The sequence below is a fragment of the Erythrolamprus reginae genome, unplaced genomic scaffold (genome assembly GCF_031021105.1).
Source record: "Erythrolamprus reginae isolate rEryReg1 unplaced genomic scaffold, rEryReg1.hap1 H_9, whole genome shotgun sequence".
NCBI lineage: Eukaryota > Metazoa > Chordata > Lepidosauria > Squamata > Dipsadidae > Erythrolamprus > Erythrolamprus reginae.
The window spans coordinates 256,747-269,455 of NW_027248537.1; the positions used below are offsets into that span (position 1 = coordinate 256,747).

Below are 12,709 nucleotides of genomic sequence, written 5' to 3' on the forward strand. Positions count from 1 at the left end.
CCAGTTCCCTTAGGATCATCAGAACCTGCAAACTTAAAATTGTTTGTTTTGGCCGCTGCTCACAGCAGCAGCCAGGAGAGAAGCGAGGGTTCGTAAGATGAAAATGGTTCGTGAGAAGAGTCAAGAAATCCTGAACGCCCGGTTTGTATCACAAAAAGTTCGTATGAAGAGGCGTTCATAAGACGAGGTATCACTGTATATTTAATCTATCATTCCTTTACTGACCTTGACTAGAACTTTTCTATTTCAGTTTAGGAACAATACCCCAGAACTACACAGTATTTACATTTCTTTAATGAAATTAACCCTCTATTCGGCTCTCCAAATGTAACTGGATTCTACTAAACATGACTAGTATGACCAATGATTGAAGGTATTGCCTTATTTAATCATATCACAAATAATATAATGAGAAGGGAATATATGAGGTTTTTGATGTATCTTTCAGCATTCAACAAGGATTAATGTTAGATATATTTGTTGTTGTTTTTTGGTCACCTAGTTTTTGTTGTTACTGTTGGATGTTTGTTAGTTTGTTTTCCCCCCCTCCCCTTCTTTTTCCGTATTTTATCTTTAGTGAGAAAAGAATAAACAAGCTTTTTAATATATATACATACATACATACAGTGGTACCTCTACTTAAGAACTTAATTTGTTCCATGACCAGATTCTTAGTAGAAAAGTTTGTAAGTAGAAACAATTTTTCCCATAGGAATCAATGTAAAAGCAAATAATGTGTGCAAACCCATTTGGAAAGAAAGAAAAGCTCGGAATTTGGGTGGGAGGAGGAGGAAGAAGAGGAGGAGGAAGACAGTCACTGCCCAGAGCGAAGGGAGCATTTCTTTTCTCTGGGTTCTGGCAGAGGTTAATTCCCTCTCCAAGCATCCAGAGAAAGGAAAATGTTTTGTTCGCTCTGGACTGTCAAAGCCTCCTTAAGCGCCACAAAGGCTCCTTTGGCAGCCCAGAAAAGCCTGAAATGTCCAGGATTAAAGTGGGAATGGTAGGAAACTGGCCAAGCCTTTGTGCCGCTCTCAAATTCCGTGGAAATTTTTCCACGCTCAGGTTCTTAAGTAGAAAATGGTTCTTAAGAAGAGGTAAAAAAATCTTGAACACCAGGTTCTTATTTAGAAAAGTTCTTGAGTAGAGGTATCACTGTATGTGTGTGTGTCTGTCTGTCTGTATGTATGTCTGTATGTATGTCTGTATGTATGTATGTATGTATGTATGCATGTATGACCAAAGAAATACCAAGATTTAGAACCAAGCACAGGGAGTGATATAATTAAAAAATATTTTTCATAAAGATTTAATAGACATATTATAATCATGCCATATTAAAAAATACTCAACATACAGAATTTCAATACAAATATACATTTTAAACTTCGCAAAACATGTTTTCAAATGAAATAATTTGAGTATCTAAATATATATTTGTTGTCAAAATCAAATGAAAGAACCTATACTGAAGTCTTGTGAAAGTTTTAATCAATGTTTCTTAAACTTAATGATAATTTTAACAAACCAATGCAAGCTGAAACCATGATCCATTTGGCATATGTAGCCTCAGTATGGATTAACCCTGTTCATTTCCCTAAGAAGAAAATACTGACTAACTTAGAGGCGAGTTTTAACATTGCAAATTAATAGATTGTCTCCCAGAATTTTAGATCAATGGACAAATTACTTTTTAGAGTATAAAAATCAGCTCTAAAGAAGTTCTTATTGGTTCTGATGATTTATTCACATCCTCTAAGAAAAGTAAGATGTTTGGGGGCAGAGGAGCAAAGGGGGATGAAAGCTACTGTAAAATTTTATCCGATGCAAAACATTTTCAAATGTAAATCATATAAAGAAGCAATTAAGTAGCTGAAGATTTCAAAGTGTTAAAGAACTAGTTATATAACTGTCTAGCCAGTCTGAACTAAATTAAGCTAGGACATGTGTTTCCACAGTTGTATGCTGCTGAAGCGATTCATTAACCATTCTTGTAGAGTCAATATTCACAGAATATGAATTTTATTTCTCTTCAAGTCAGATGTGTTCTTGGCTAATTGACACAATATATTGAAGGCCTTTTGCATTGTTACCCACTAAAACTAACCTCACACACAGTTTCATTCACAGATGATTTTTAGTAAAATCCTGGAAGTCAAGGTTTAAATGTATAGCAGAGAAAGCACAAACGTTCAAGTTCTGACATTCCTTAGATGTCTGCTTAAACTGTAGTGGCTATTAAAAAGTTATGCCTAACTTCAAGATGAAAGGCATTAGCAGCTTCTAAGAAAGGGATAATCACACTCTTCTGGAGATTTAATTAGATGTAACTCACAGAGGCTTTTGACTTGGTTTGCTGTTAATTGAATCAAAATCAATGATGATCTTGCTGCACTTTGGTTTGAATTTTCTAAAAACAACAAAGAGAGAGGAATATTATCTAGTGAAGTAGTTAAACATTTTGTTTGCTTTGGCTCCCAACTAAATTTTAAGAAGGAAAAAGCATATCCTTGGATTCATTCTATGTTTTATCTCTATAGGAGCCAATTATAGTGCACCATACTGAGAGATACCCGGACAAAAAAGACTAAGACAAAAAGACACATGGGGTTGCTTAGTCTGTATGTTCTTCAGCTATTGGAGTTCATAAATTAGACAGGAGTTAGAAGGATTTCTAACAACGTAGCTTCAGGGGGTAGCATCTTTGTAACATTTTATATGTTCTTTCCATGCCAATTTTTAATAGGAAACTTCCAAAGTTTGCTTCTTATAGTCTTAAAGGAAAGGCAGAAAACATCGCATTATGCAAGGAGGATAAAATAGAAACTACTGAAGCTAGAATCATTTTAGAACTGTAAAATTAATACCATCACCATAGCTCATCCTTTTACATCATTAGAGCATCTGCTGCAGCAATTAGCAAGAGAGGTATTTGGGGACTTTGTATATATTTTACAATCTACTAGTAAACAGAAGAATATGCAAATAATGTGGATTTAGTGTCTCATTAAGCATGACAATTCAGTACTAGAGATTCATTAAACCTAGTCAAACCCTCACAAATCGTTACAAAAGGCAGAAATAGTCAATAATGAAGGGTATGCTTGGGAGAATGACTATACACAAATGTTATCCAACCAATTGGTCAGAAATACTTGGTGTCATGCCAGTCACAGACAAATTTTAGAAACATTTCATAACAGAATGACTTGTGCACACATACCAAATTCATACAACATTTAATCGCTTAATGTTTTCTATCTCAGTAAATTAGGGTAAAATTGTCAGTCAGAACTGTTGAACATACAAAATATCCTAATTTTCAAATTCTGAAGACTAAAAAAATTAGATTTTAATCACATTAATAGTTAGCCTCCCAGTGCCTTTGAAAGTGTAACTTCATTTTGTAACATAGCAGCTTTAAAGAAAGACAATTACAAGTAATGGTTTCACAGATTGCTTTAGTCTGATTTTAGTTTTGAGATAAAACTATTTCCATTTGGAATTGTTTTATTTAAATCTATTTTTATTTAATAAAAATATTTTGTAGATATTGTGTCATTGTTAAGCTGATGACATACAGCTTTGATTCTCTATCAAATCTGAATAAAACATTGCCATGCATAACCAAATCCAACAAACTGCAGTTCAAAGTTTGAATGCAGAGTAAATGAAAGCAAATAGGCTAACACTGAATCCTGGTGGGTCTGAAATTCTCTGTGTAGGTAATTCTCATGTCCTGTGGATAGTTATTGGGGGTTGTTGGGTTTTTTTGGATGGACTTGCATTCTCCATGAAGGAACAAGCTTGTAGCCCAGAACTGCTAATAGATTCAGCATTTTTAAGTGGAGATCCAAAACAACTTCAGTGACCAAGGGCACCTGTTGGCAGTGTGTGCTGCTTGCTTCTGCTTGCATGAGCATGCGTAAGCATTTTGCTTGTCCAGCCAATCCAATGGAAGTATTGTCTATGTATCCATATAGGCAACTTAGAAAACTGCAGCCAGCCTGAACCTTTCAGAACACCTGTTTCAAATTCTCACAGATGGCTACTTTGTTCATACCAATATGCTCTGCAAATTGTCCCTCATCCAGATATTCCCTTGATTTTGTCACATCACACAATTTGGATTATTTTTCAAAAACTATCTTTTAAAAATGTTTTCTATAAGTTTTTACTTTATTTATAATAATCATTGTAAACTAATTTAGGATAGATTAATTAAAAAGCAATGAAGTGTTGCAAATAAAATTATTATTATTATTATTATTATTATTATTATTATTTATTAGATTTGTATGCCGCCCCTCTCTGCAGACTCTCATTTTCTATTTCTGACACCCTCTTTTTTTCCTTTTCTGTGATAGATGGTAGGTTGTTGGACTAAGGGCAGATTTCTCATTAGAGGCATACATTTTTCTTTTGTAAAAGATTTTCCAGATTTGAAGGCTGCATAGGACACCTGGGCTACTCACTTTAGATCTAGACGTCCATTTTGGTTTTATAGGTCTATATCTTCACAGCCATTTTGTTTATGATTGAAACCTTCTTAATTACACGATGAATATGGTCCTATTTGCGGTAACTAAGGCAGTGCTGAAGCACAAAATTTTACGGATGTTTGTTGTTTGTGAACAGTATGTGTTTCTTTTTTGGCAGAACAGAGGCTATTATTTCCACAATAATTCCTTATATATTTGCTTATTAAGTCCCAATCATAAGCCACTTTTCTCTGCAGACAAGTTTGCTATATTTTTCAAAGAAACTAAATCTAACGTACAATTTTCTGCATGCTTTGGTTGTATCAAAACCATAGTAGCGTGTCCAATACAAGAAAATCGGTCCATGAAAAACAGCTCATCGCAGCTTCTTTGGTATAATAAGAATGCTCTGGGAAAAGTTCACAATTGATTACTTTCCCATTATTGTCCCAACCTTATTTTTAATGTTAATAACATTGCTATCTCAACTTACACCATTCTGTATGTGAAAGGGAAAAGAGAAATTATTGAAGTGAGGCAACAGATTCCTTCACAATCTTAAGACAAAGAAATAGCCACCCAATGCAGCATACAAAAGGGAGATTGGGGATAGGGGGTAGTGGTGGTGTTAAGGATTTATATCCCAAAGTGTTGACTCACTTGTACAAAATTCCAGCTAGATCAAATAAGCGCCTTGCAGCTGTCATTTCCGGAGTATCATGATATTTATCAGACATAAAAATGACTTCTTTTATTCCTAGAATAGTGAGAGAAAGCAGAATTGAAAACAAAAATATCAAGCCAAGAATACAGTAGTTCATTTAGACATGTAGAGAAAAAAAATCCTGTTAAGAGAAGTTCAATAAAATTTCCATGCAGCTAAAGGGGGAAAAAAGACCCTTGTACAAATTTCTATGTGCCAGAAGCAGCAACATGAGTTCTGTTGATCACTGACATTATATTTTGATTACTGCAAAGGGAACAGTTGCAGATTTCTTTGGTATAAACCCCTAGTATGTTTGACTCCATAGTCAAGCTTTTATAAAAGTGGAATGAAATGTTTGCCCAGAAGTAATTACGTGTTCAGAGATTCAAAGATGTTGTAGGTATGGAGAATATTCCCCATATTAGAAATATCACTTGTAAATTTGTATCCTGTTTAATGAAATCCCTACATTGCCTATTAATCCCATTTACTTTAAACTCAACTACTGAATGCAACCAGTTAAAATGCAGCATGCTGATCCTGCACATTATAAACAAGTTAAATAGGTCATCTAACATGATAGCAACAACTACAATCAGTATGACAGATCTGGATCATGTATTCTGTAATTTAGATGCTATAAATAAAAATATTTTGGGGAAAGGAGCAGTGTTGTTAATGAGGCAAAAAATTGTACTTGTAGCCTCAAGGCTATAAGACTTTAAAAAGGGGGAAATATATTATTAGGATTTCAAGGTCTGTAATACAAATAAATTATTTTTTGTCTTTATTTAAGCAACTGTTGAAGGATATATTTAAAAAACTGTAGACAGATGTCATACATTCAGCAACATATTGTAAATAAGAAACTGCTGCTACCAAAACATATTGTACTGTTTGTATTTCTGTAGGTAGATGAGTAAGTCACTAGTGTCCATCTGTGAGCATAGAATCACAATTTTTCTCTGAAGAATATAATTTTGCTCACCTCCCATAAAAATTCAAAATCCTTCTATCTGCTGCTTCCAACTCTATATCTCATCACTAACAGTCAGAGCCAAACTTATTTCTTACTCTGTCAAAAGTTTATAGAATAGAATATAATTTTTTATTGGTCAAGTGTGATTGGACACACAAGGAATTTGTCTTGGTACATATACTCTCAGTGTACATAAAAGAAAAGATACGTTCATGAAGAAGCATAAGGTGCAACACTTAATGCTAGTCCTGGTACATATAAGAAATCAAATCATATTAGGAACCAGTCAATATAAATTGCAAGGATATAAGCAACAAGGTTACAAGCATTAGTGGGAGAAGATGGATAATGGGAACGATGAGAAGATTAATAGTAGTGCAGTTTTAGTAAATAGTTTGACAGTGTTTGGGGAATTATTTATTTAGCAGAGTGATGGCATTATATTATATTAAAACAAAAATATATTCACATTAAAAGATAAAGGCTTATTTACCCTGTCTAGTTGTGTCCATCTCCATTTCCTAATCAAGGGAGCCAGCCAAACACACCTCTATATGACTCTGCACCAGCGAGGTGAACCTTTTTTGACTTGGGTGCCGAAAGAGTGTGCATGCATGATAGCGTGCACATTGGTGCCTATACCCATAATGCTATGCCCTTCCCCTATGCATGCGCACAACCCACGTGCTCCCCTCCTGGGCATACATAAAGGCTTCACTGAAGCTGTGGAGCTGCTCTACTACTTTAGTTTGTTGCAACCAGGCCTCCCACACCTTGGCCCATTTCTTCTGCAACCTGCAAAGCTTTCTTAAAGGCCTCTCTAGCTGATAATAGAACTCCAGATAGATCTGGATCTCTGTTATCGGCTGCAGAAGCCTTCAGAAAAGCCTTACCAGCTGCAGAGGAAATGTGCTGAGGTATGGGAGGCCTGGCTACAACTGTTGAAAACGAAAGAAGTTCCTGAAGACCTCTGACAGCAAAAAAGAAGCTGGACAAGTGAACTTCCAGTTGGGCTGCTGGGGCATTTTTCGGCATCCCCAGGCTTCGGGAGGCTTTCCTGAAGCCTGGGAAGAACGAAAACGATGGAAAAGAAGATTGAAAATCAGGTGGCGTGCCTGGTTTGCGTTCCTTTTGCCTTTTTAAAAAAAATCTGTCTTTTGAAAATTTATAATTTATTTTATTGTTGTCCTTTCCTCTAGCCAATCATAAAAATTTTCCCATATCTTATAATATTCTGAATCTTCTTTCCCTTCTAATTTTTTTGACATCATGTCCATCTCTGCACACTCTAACACCTTTTTAATTATCATACCTTTTTCCGGTATTTTATCAGATTTCCATCGTTGAGCGTAAACTATCCTTGCAGCTGTCAAAATATGAATGACCAAGTATCTTACTTTTTTTTTAATTTTTTTGTTTAAAATACCCAATAAATATAATTCTGTTTCCCCCCCCAGTTCTTCCTTTGTTATTTCTTTCAACCAGTCAGCCACCTTGTTCCAGTAATTTTTAGCCTCTGGATAAGTCCACCATTGGTGGTAGAATGTACCTTTTTCTTTTTTGCATTTCCAGCATATCTGAGAGACTTTCGGTAACATTTTGGATAGTCTTTCCGGCGACAGGTGCCACCTATAAAACATCTTATTCTGGTTTTCCTTGAATGTAATTGATTTTGCCATCTGCCAATTGTAAATCCAAAGCTTTTCTTCTCCAACTTTTTATATTTTCCTTTACAATTTCCACCTCTGCTTCATATCGAATTAGGTATTTGTATACTTTACCAAATAATTTTTCATCGTTCCCTAAGAGTGTCTTGTTTAGATCCTCCCTATCTACTTGAAAGCCATGTTCCCCCTTTTGTCTTTTTGATAGGCATCTTTTATTTGTAGATATGTCCACCAATCTAATGATTTACTACTTTGTTCCAATTCTTCCTTTGATCTTAAATTTGTCTGCGATTCCCTTCTTTTGAAGGGGCAGTAGATCTTATTTTGGCAAAGAGACAGCAGAATCAAAGCACCATGGGAAGCAAACTGTGGGTTACGAGAGCTCACCAGTATCACACGTTTGCTGCCCATGCTACTTTGATTCCCAACTCTTTAGCAAGGGGAACATCCTTTGGCTTATCCAGTGATTGAGTGAAAGATAGGGAGAGATGTGTTTATCTTGAGAGTCAGGTTCTTGCAAGGGCAGGATAGTTTGGAAGCAGATGAGGGTATGTTTCCAGGTTGCGATTTTGGAGAGCTTGGCTGAAATTTATTTTGCTTGTCAGACAGTTCCTTCAGTATTTTTTTAATATAGCTGAAATGGAGCTTCCGAAGAGTCACTATCAATGTTACTAGTGAAAAAGTTACAGTAGTATGCTGACAATTTTCTACCTATCTAAGTCAAAGAAAAAGCAGCAGTGTGAGATGATTTGAGCATTTCAAGAGGGCAGATGTGTAAAGTTGGTGCTGGACTTCCATATCATTACAAGCATGGGGAGAGAGATGTCAGGATTGTTGTTTTGATTGTCTGCTAGTTTCTTCCTGAGATTAATGAGTTCTGTGTTTATATTCTTGCTCTTGACAAGACTGTCAGAATTACTTTTAGAGCCTCAGTTTTTTTATGGCTCTTATCTGCAGGGTCCTGATCATTTGTCACTTTCCTAGTGATGAGATCACAGACTAACTCATCCTTAAAGACTCTGATAATTTGGATATGGTGAGTCTGCCACAGAAATTCACTCATTTGTATAAATGTAGAGGAGAGAGATTATTACTTGAAATGCAGGAATAATTGCTTAGTGTTTTTTGAGCTGGGTAAGTAATGAAAGCATTTCAAATCAGTTTCTCTATTTTGTCAGTTTGGGAGCTGAGATGGGGAAGTCATAAGTCTTACGGCAGTTCAAGCTATGAGCATTCCAATGTATTTCAATGAGTTGTTTTTTGTGTATAAAGGTAGTTGGTTGCTTCTGGATGCACAGTTGACATGGGACAGTAGTGTGACTCAAGGATTGACTAAACGGTGGCAGAGTGAATTACAAGTAGACGTGCAAGAGATGAAAAATATAGTGGAGAATATAAGGAAAATTAAGAATACAAGGGTTAGGGAAATGAGAAGGAAAGTATTGCATAAGTGGTATCACACACCCATCCAACTTGCATATTTGAAACCTGGCTGGGCCTGGAGGGAGGAGTTCCTCTCTCCAAAATATGCCCAGCTGGGTTTCAGGTATGGCATCAGCCACAACCCCAGGGAAGGGGGGGAGGAGTGGCTATCATAGCCAAGGAGACTTTTTGCCTACGTAGACTCATTGCTTCTGAGATTGCGGGTTGTGAGTCCCTCTTGGTGAAGTTGGACCTAGGGGTTCAGGTGGGCTTGTTGCTCGTGTATCTGCCTCCCAGCTGCATGTCAACCCTGCCTGTGCTGCTCGAGGAGGTGGCCGGGTTGGTGGTGGAGTTCCCCGGACTCATTGTCCTGGGGGACTTTAACCTACAGTCACTAGGCGGATCCTCTGGATTAGCATAGGAGTTCATGTCCACCATGACAGCCATGGACCTGACTCAAGTAGTTCAAGGTCCGACTCACGAGAGGGGGCATGCACCCGACATTATATTTCTCTCGGAGCAACTGAGTAATGGTCTGAGACTAAGGGGGTTTAGATGTTTTGCCTTTGTCATGGACAGATCATTTTCTACTGTGGCTCATCTTCAAGGCTCCAATCCTCCCCCGCAGGGAGGCGGAACAGACTAGGTGGTTCCGCCCCAGACGCCTGAAGGACCCAGAGGGCTTTCAGAGGGCGCTTGGGGTTCTACCAGATTCACTCATTCACAGTTCGACAGTCTCTTGCTGTGGCCTGGAACAAGGCTACGACGGAAGCTCTTTACCGGATTGCGCTGTTGCGAGTTCTCTCTGGCACTAGACCCCAGACAGCTCCTTGGTTTACCGAGGAACTCTGGGAGTTGAAACGCCAGAAGAGACGTCTAGAGAAGCGGTGGAGGAAAAGTAAATCCGAGTTCGATCGAACACTTGTAAGAGCTCATATTAAGACTTACAAAGTGGCGCTCAAGGTGGCAAGATGCACGTATCATGCCGCCTTGATTGCATTAGTGAAATCTTGCCTGGACGCTCTGTTTAGGGTGACTCTCTCCCTTAACAAGGGGGGAGTTGGAGAGCCCTTGCAGAGCAGTGCCGAGGAATTTAATACATTTTTTGCTGATAAAATCGCTCGGATCCAGACGAACCTTGACTCCGATTGGATAGCCGTGTCAGCTGACAACGAGTCAGTCGAGGTGGCTGCGGCCCGTCCTTGTCCATCTGTCCGGGAAGAGTTTGATCTGGTGACACCTGATGAAGTGGACAAGGCCACTGGAGCTGTGAGTTACGCCACCTGTTTACTGGATCTGTCTCCCTCTTGGCTGGTTTCGGCCAGTAGAGAGGTTACACAGAGCTGGGTCCAGGAGATTGTCAACGCTTCTTTGAGGAGGGGGTCCTTTCCAGCTCCCTGCAAGGAGGCACTTGTGTGCCCTCTTCTCAAGAAACCTTCCCTGGACCCAGCCATACTTAACAACTTTCGTCCAGTCTCCAACCTTCCCTCTTTTTGGATAGGAAGTCATTGCTCACAGTCACTCATGCCCTCATCATCTCGAGGTTCGACTACTGCAACGCTCTCTACATGGGGCTACCTCTGAGGAGTGTTCGGAAACTTCAGATCGTGCAATATGCGGCCCCAAGAGCAATTGTGGGGCTTCCTAGATTTACCCACATTTCGACAACACTCCGCGGCCTGCATTGGCTGCCAATTAGTTTCCAGTCACAATTCAAAGTGTTGGTAATGACCTTTAAAACCCTACATGGCATCGGACCAGAATACCTTCGGAACCGTCTTCTGCCGCACAAATCCCAGTGACCGATAAGGTCCCACAGAGTTGGCCTTCTCCGGGTCCTGTCGACTAAACAATGTCATGTGGCAGGACCCAGGGGAAGAGCCTTCTCTGTGGCGGCCCCGACCCTCTGCAATCAACTCCCCCCAGAGATTAGAACCTCCCCCATCCTCCTTGCTTTTCGTAAATTACTGATGACCTACCTGTCACCAGGCATGGTTTAATTGAGATATCCCCAGGCTAATATAGTTTATGTATGGTATGACTGAGTTGTATGGTTTTAATGATATGGGTTTTTAGATTTTTTAAAGTATTGGATTTGTCACGTTGTTTGTCACTGTTGTGAGCCGCTCTGACTCTTCAGACAGAGGTGGCATACAAATCTAATAAATTATTACTGTTGTTGTTGTTGTTATTATTATTGTTATTATATTTCCAGCACAACGTTAAAAATAATTGTTGGCGTTTGCCCAGGTTCGCCTGGTGCACCAGTTGCGGCCCTATTTGGACAGGGAGTCATTACTCACAGTCACTCATGCCCTTATCACCTCGAGGTTCGATTACTGCAACGCTCTCTACATGGGGCTACCTTTGAAAAGTGTTCGGAAACTTCAGATCGTGCAGAACGCAGCCGCGAGAGCCATCGTGGGGCTTCCCAGATTCGCCCACGTTTCTACAACACTCCGTGGCCTGCATTGGCTGCCGATCAGTTTCCGGTCACAATTCAAAGTGTTGGTCATGACCTTTAAAGCCCTTCATGGCATTGGACCAGAATACCTCCGGAACCGCCTACTACAGCACGAATCCCAGCGGCCAATAAGGTCCCACAGAGTCGGCCTTCTCCGGGTCCCGTCGACTAAACAATGTCGTCTGGCGGGCCCCAGGGGAAGAGCCTTCTCTGTGGCGGCCCCGGCCCTCTGGAATCAACTCCCCCCCGGAGATTAGAACTGCTCCCACCCTCCTTGTCTTCCGTAAACTACTTAAGACCCATCTATACCGCCAGGCATGGGGGATTTGAGACACCTTTCCCCCAGGTTTATTATAATTTATGTTTGGTATGTATGTGTTGTTTGGTTTTTTAAATTGATAGGGTTTTTAGTTTTTTCTTAATATTAGATTTGTGCCTGTACAATATTGTTTTATCGCTTGTTGTGAGCCGCCCCGAGTCTTCGGAGAGGGGCGGCATACAAATCTAATAAATTATTATTATTATTAATTATTATTATAAAAAATGATAGTCACACTCATATACATACACACCATTCATGCAATTGCCCATCGAAGATGTAAATTTATGGCCCCCAGGGCTGCTGGCACAGCCAGGTCTTCGTGGCCTTGCAAAAGGCCAGCAGGGTGAGAGCAGTACAGACATTGGGGGAAAGTTGGTTCCATAGAGCCGGGACAGCCACAGAGAAGGCCCTCCCCTGTGGTCCCACCAACCTGCATTCTTTAGTCAACCGGACCGGGGGGAGACCAACTCTGTGAGCTCTTATTTGTTTCTGGGAGGTATGCGGCAGGAGACGGTCCCATAAATAGTCTGGCCCTGAGCCATATAAGGCTTTATAGGTAATAAGCAACACCTTGAATTGTGCCCAGAGACTAATAGGAAGCCAGTGCAGCTTGTGGAGCAAAGGTGTTATATAAGTGTACGAGGTACACCCATGATAGCTCTCACGGCTGC

The 12,709-nt window shown here is 39.5% G+C and overlaps 1 protein-coding gene across 1 annotated transcript in view; it reads right to left on the reverse strand.

Moving 5' to 3' along the window:
* Nucleotides 1–1,253: 1,253 nt before the first annotated feature.
* LOC139155888 (deoxycytidylate deaminase) overlaps nucleotides 1,254–12,709 on the reverse strand; it is a 31,511-nt gene continuing 20,055 nt past the window's right edge. The window contains exons 5-6 of the mRNA XM_070731237.1: nucleotides 5,139–5,235; nucleotides 1,254–2,407 (exon numbers count right to left, since the gene is read on the reverse strand). Of these exons, the coding sequence (XP_070587338.1) occupies nucleotides 2,329–2,407; nucleotides 5,139–5,235 (176 nt within the window). The 3' untranslated portion in view covers nucleotides 1,254–2,328. The remainder of the gene's footprint in view (nucleotides 2,408–5,138; nucleotides 5,236–12,709) is intronic.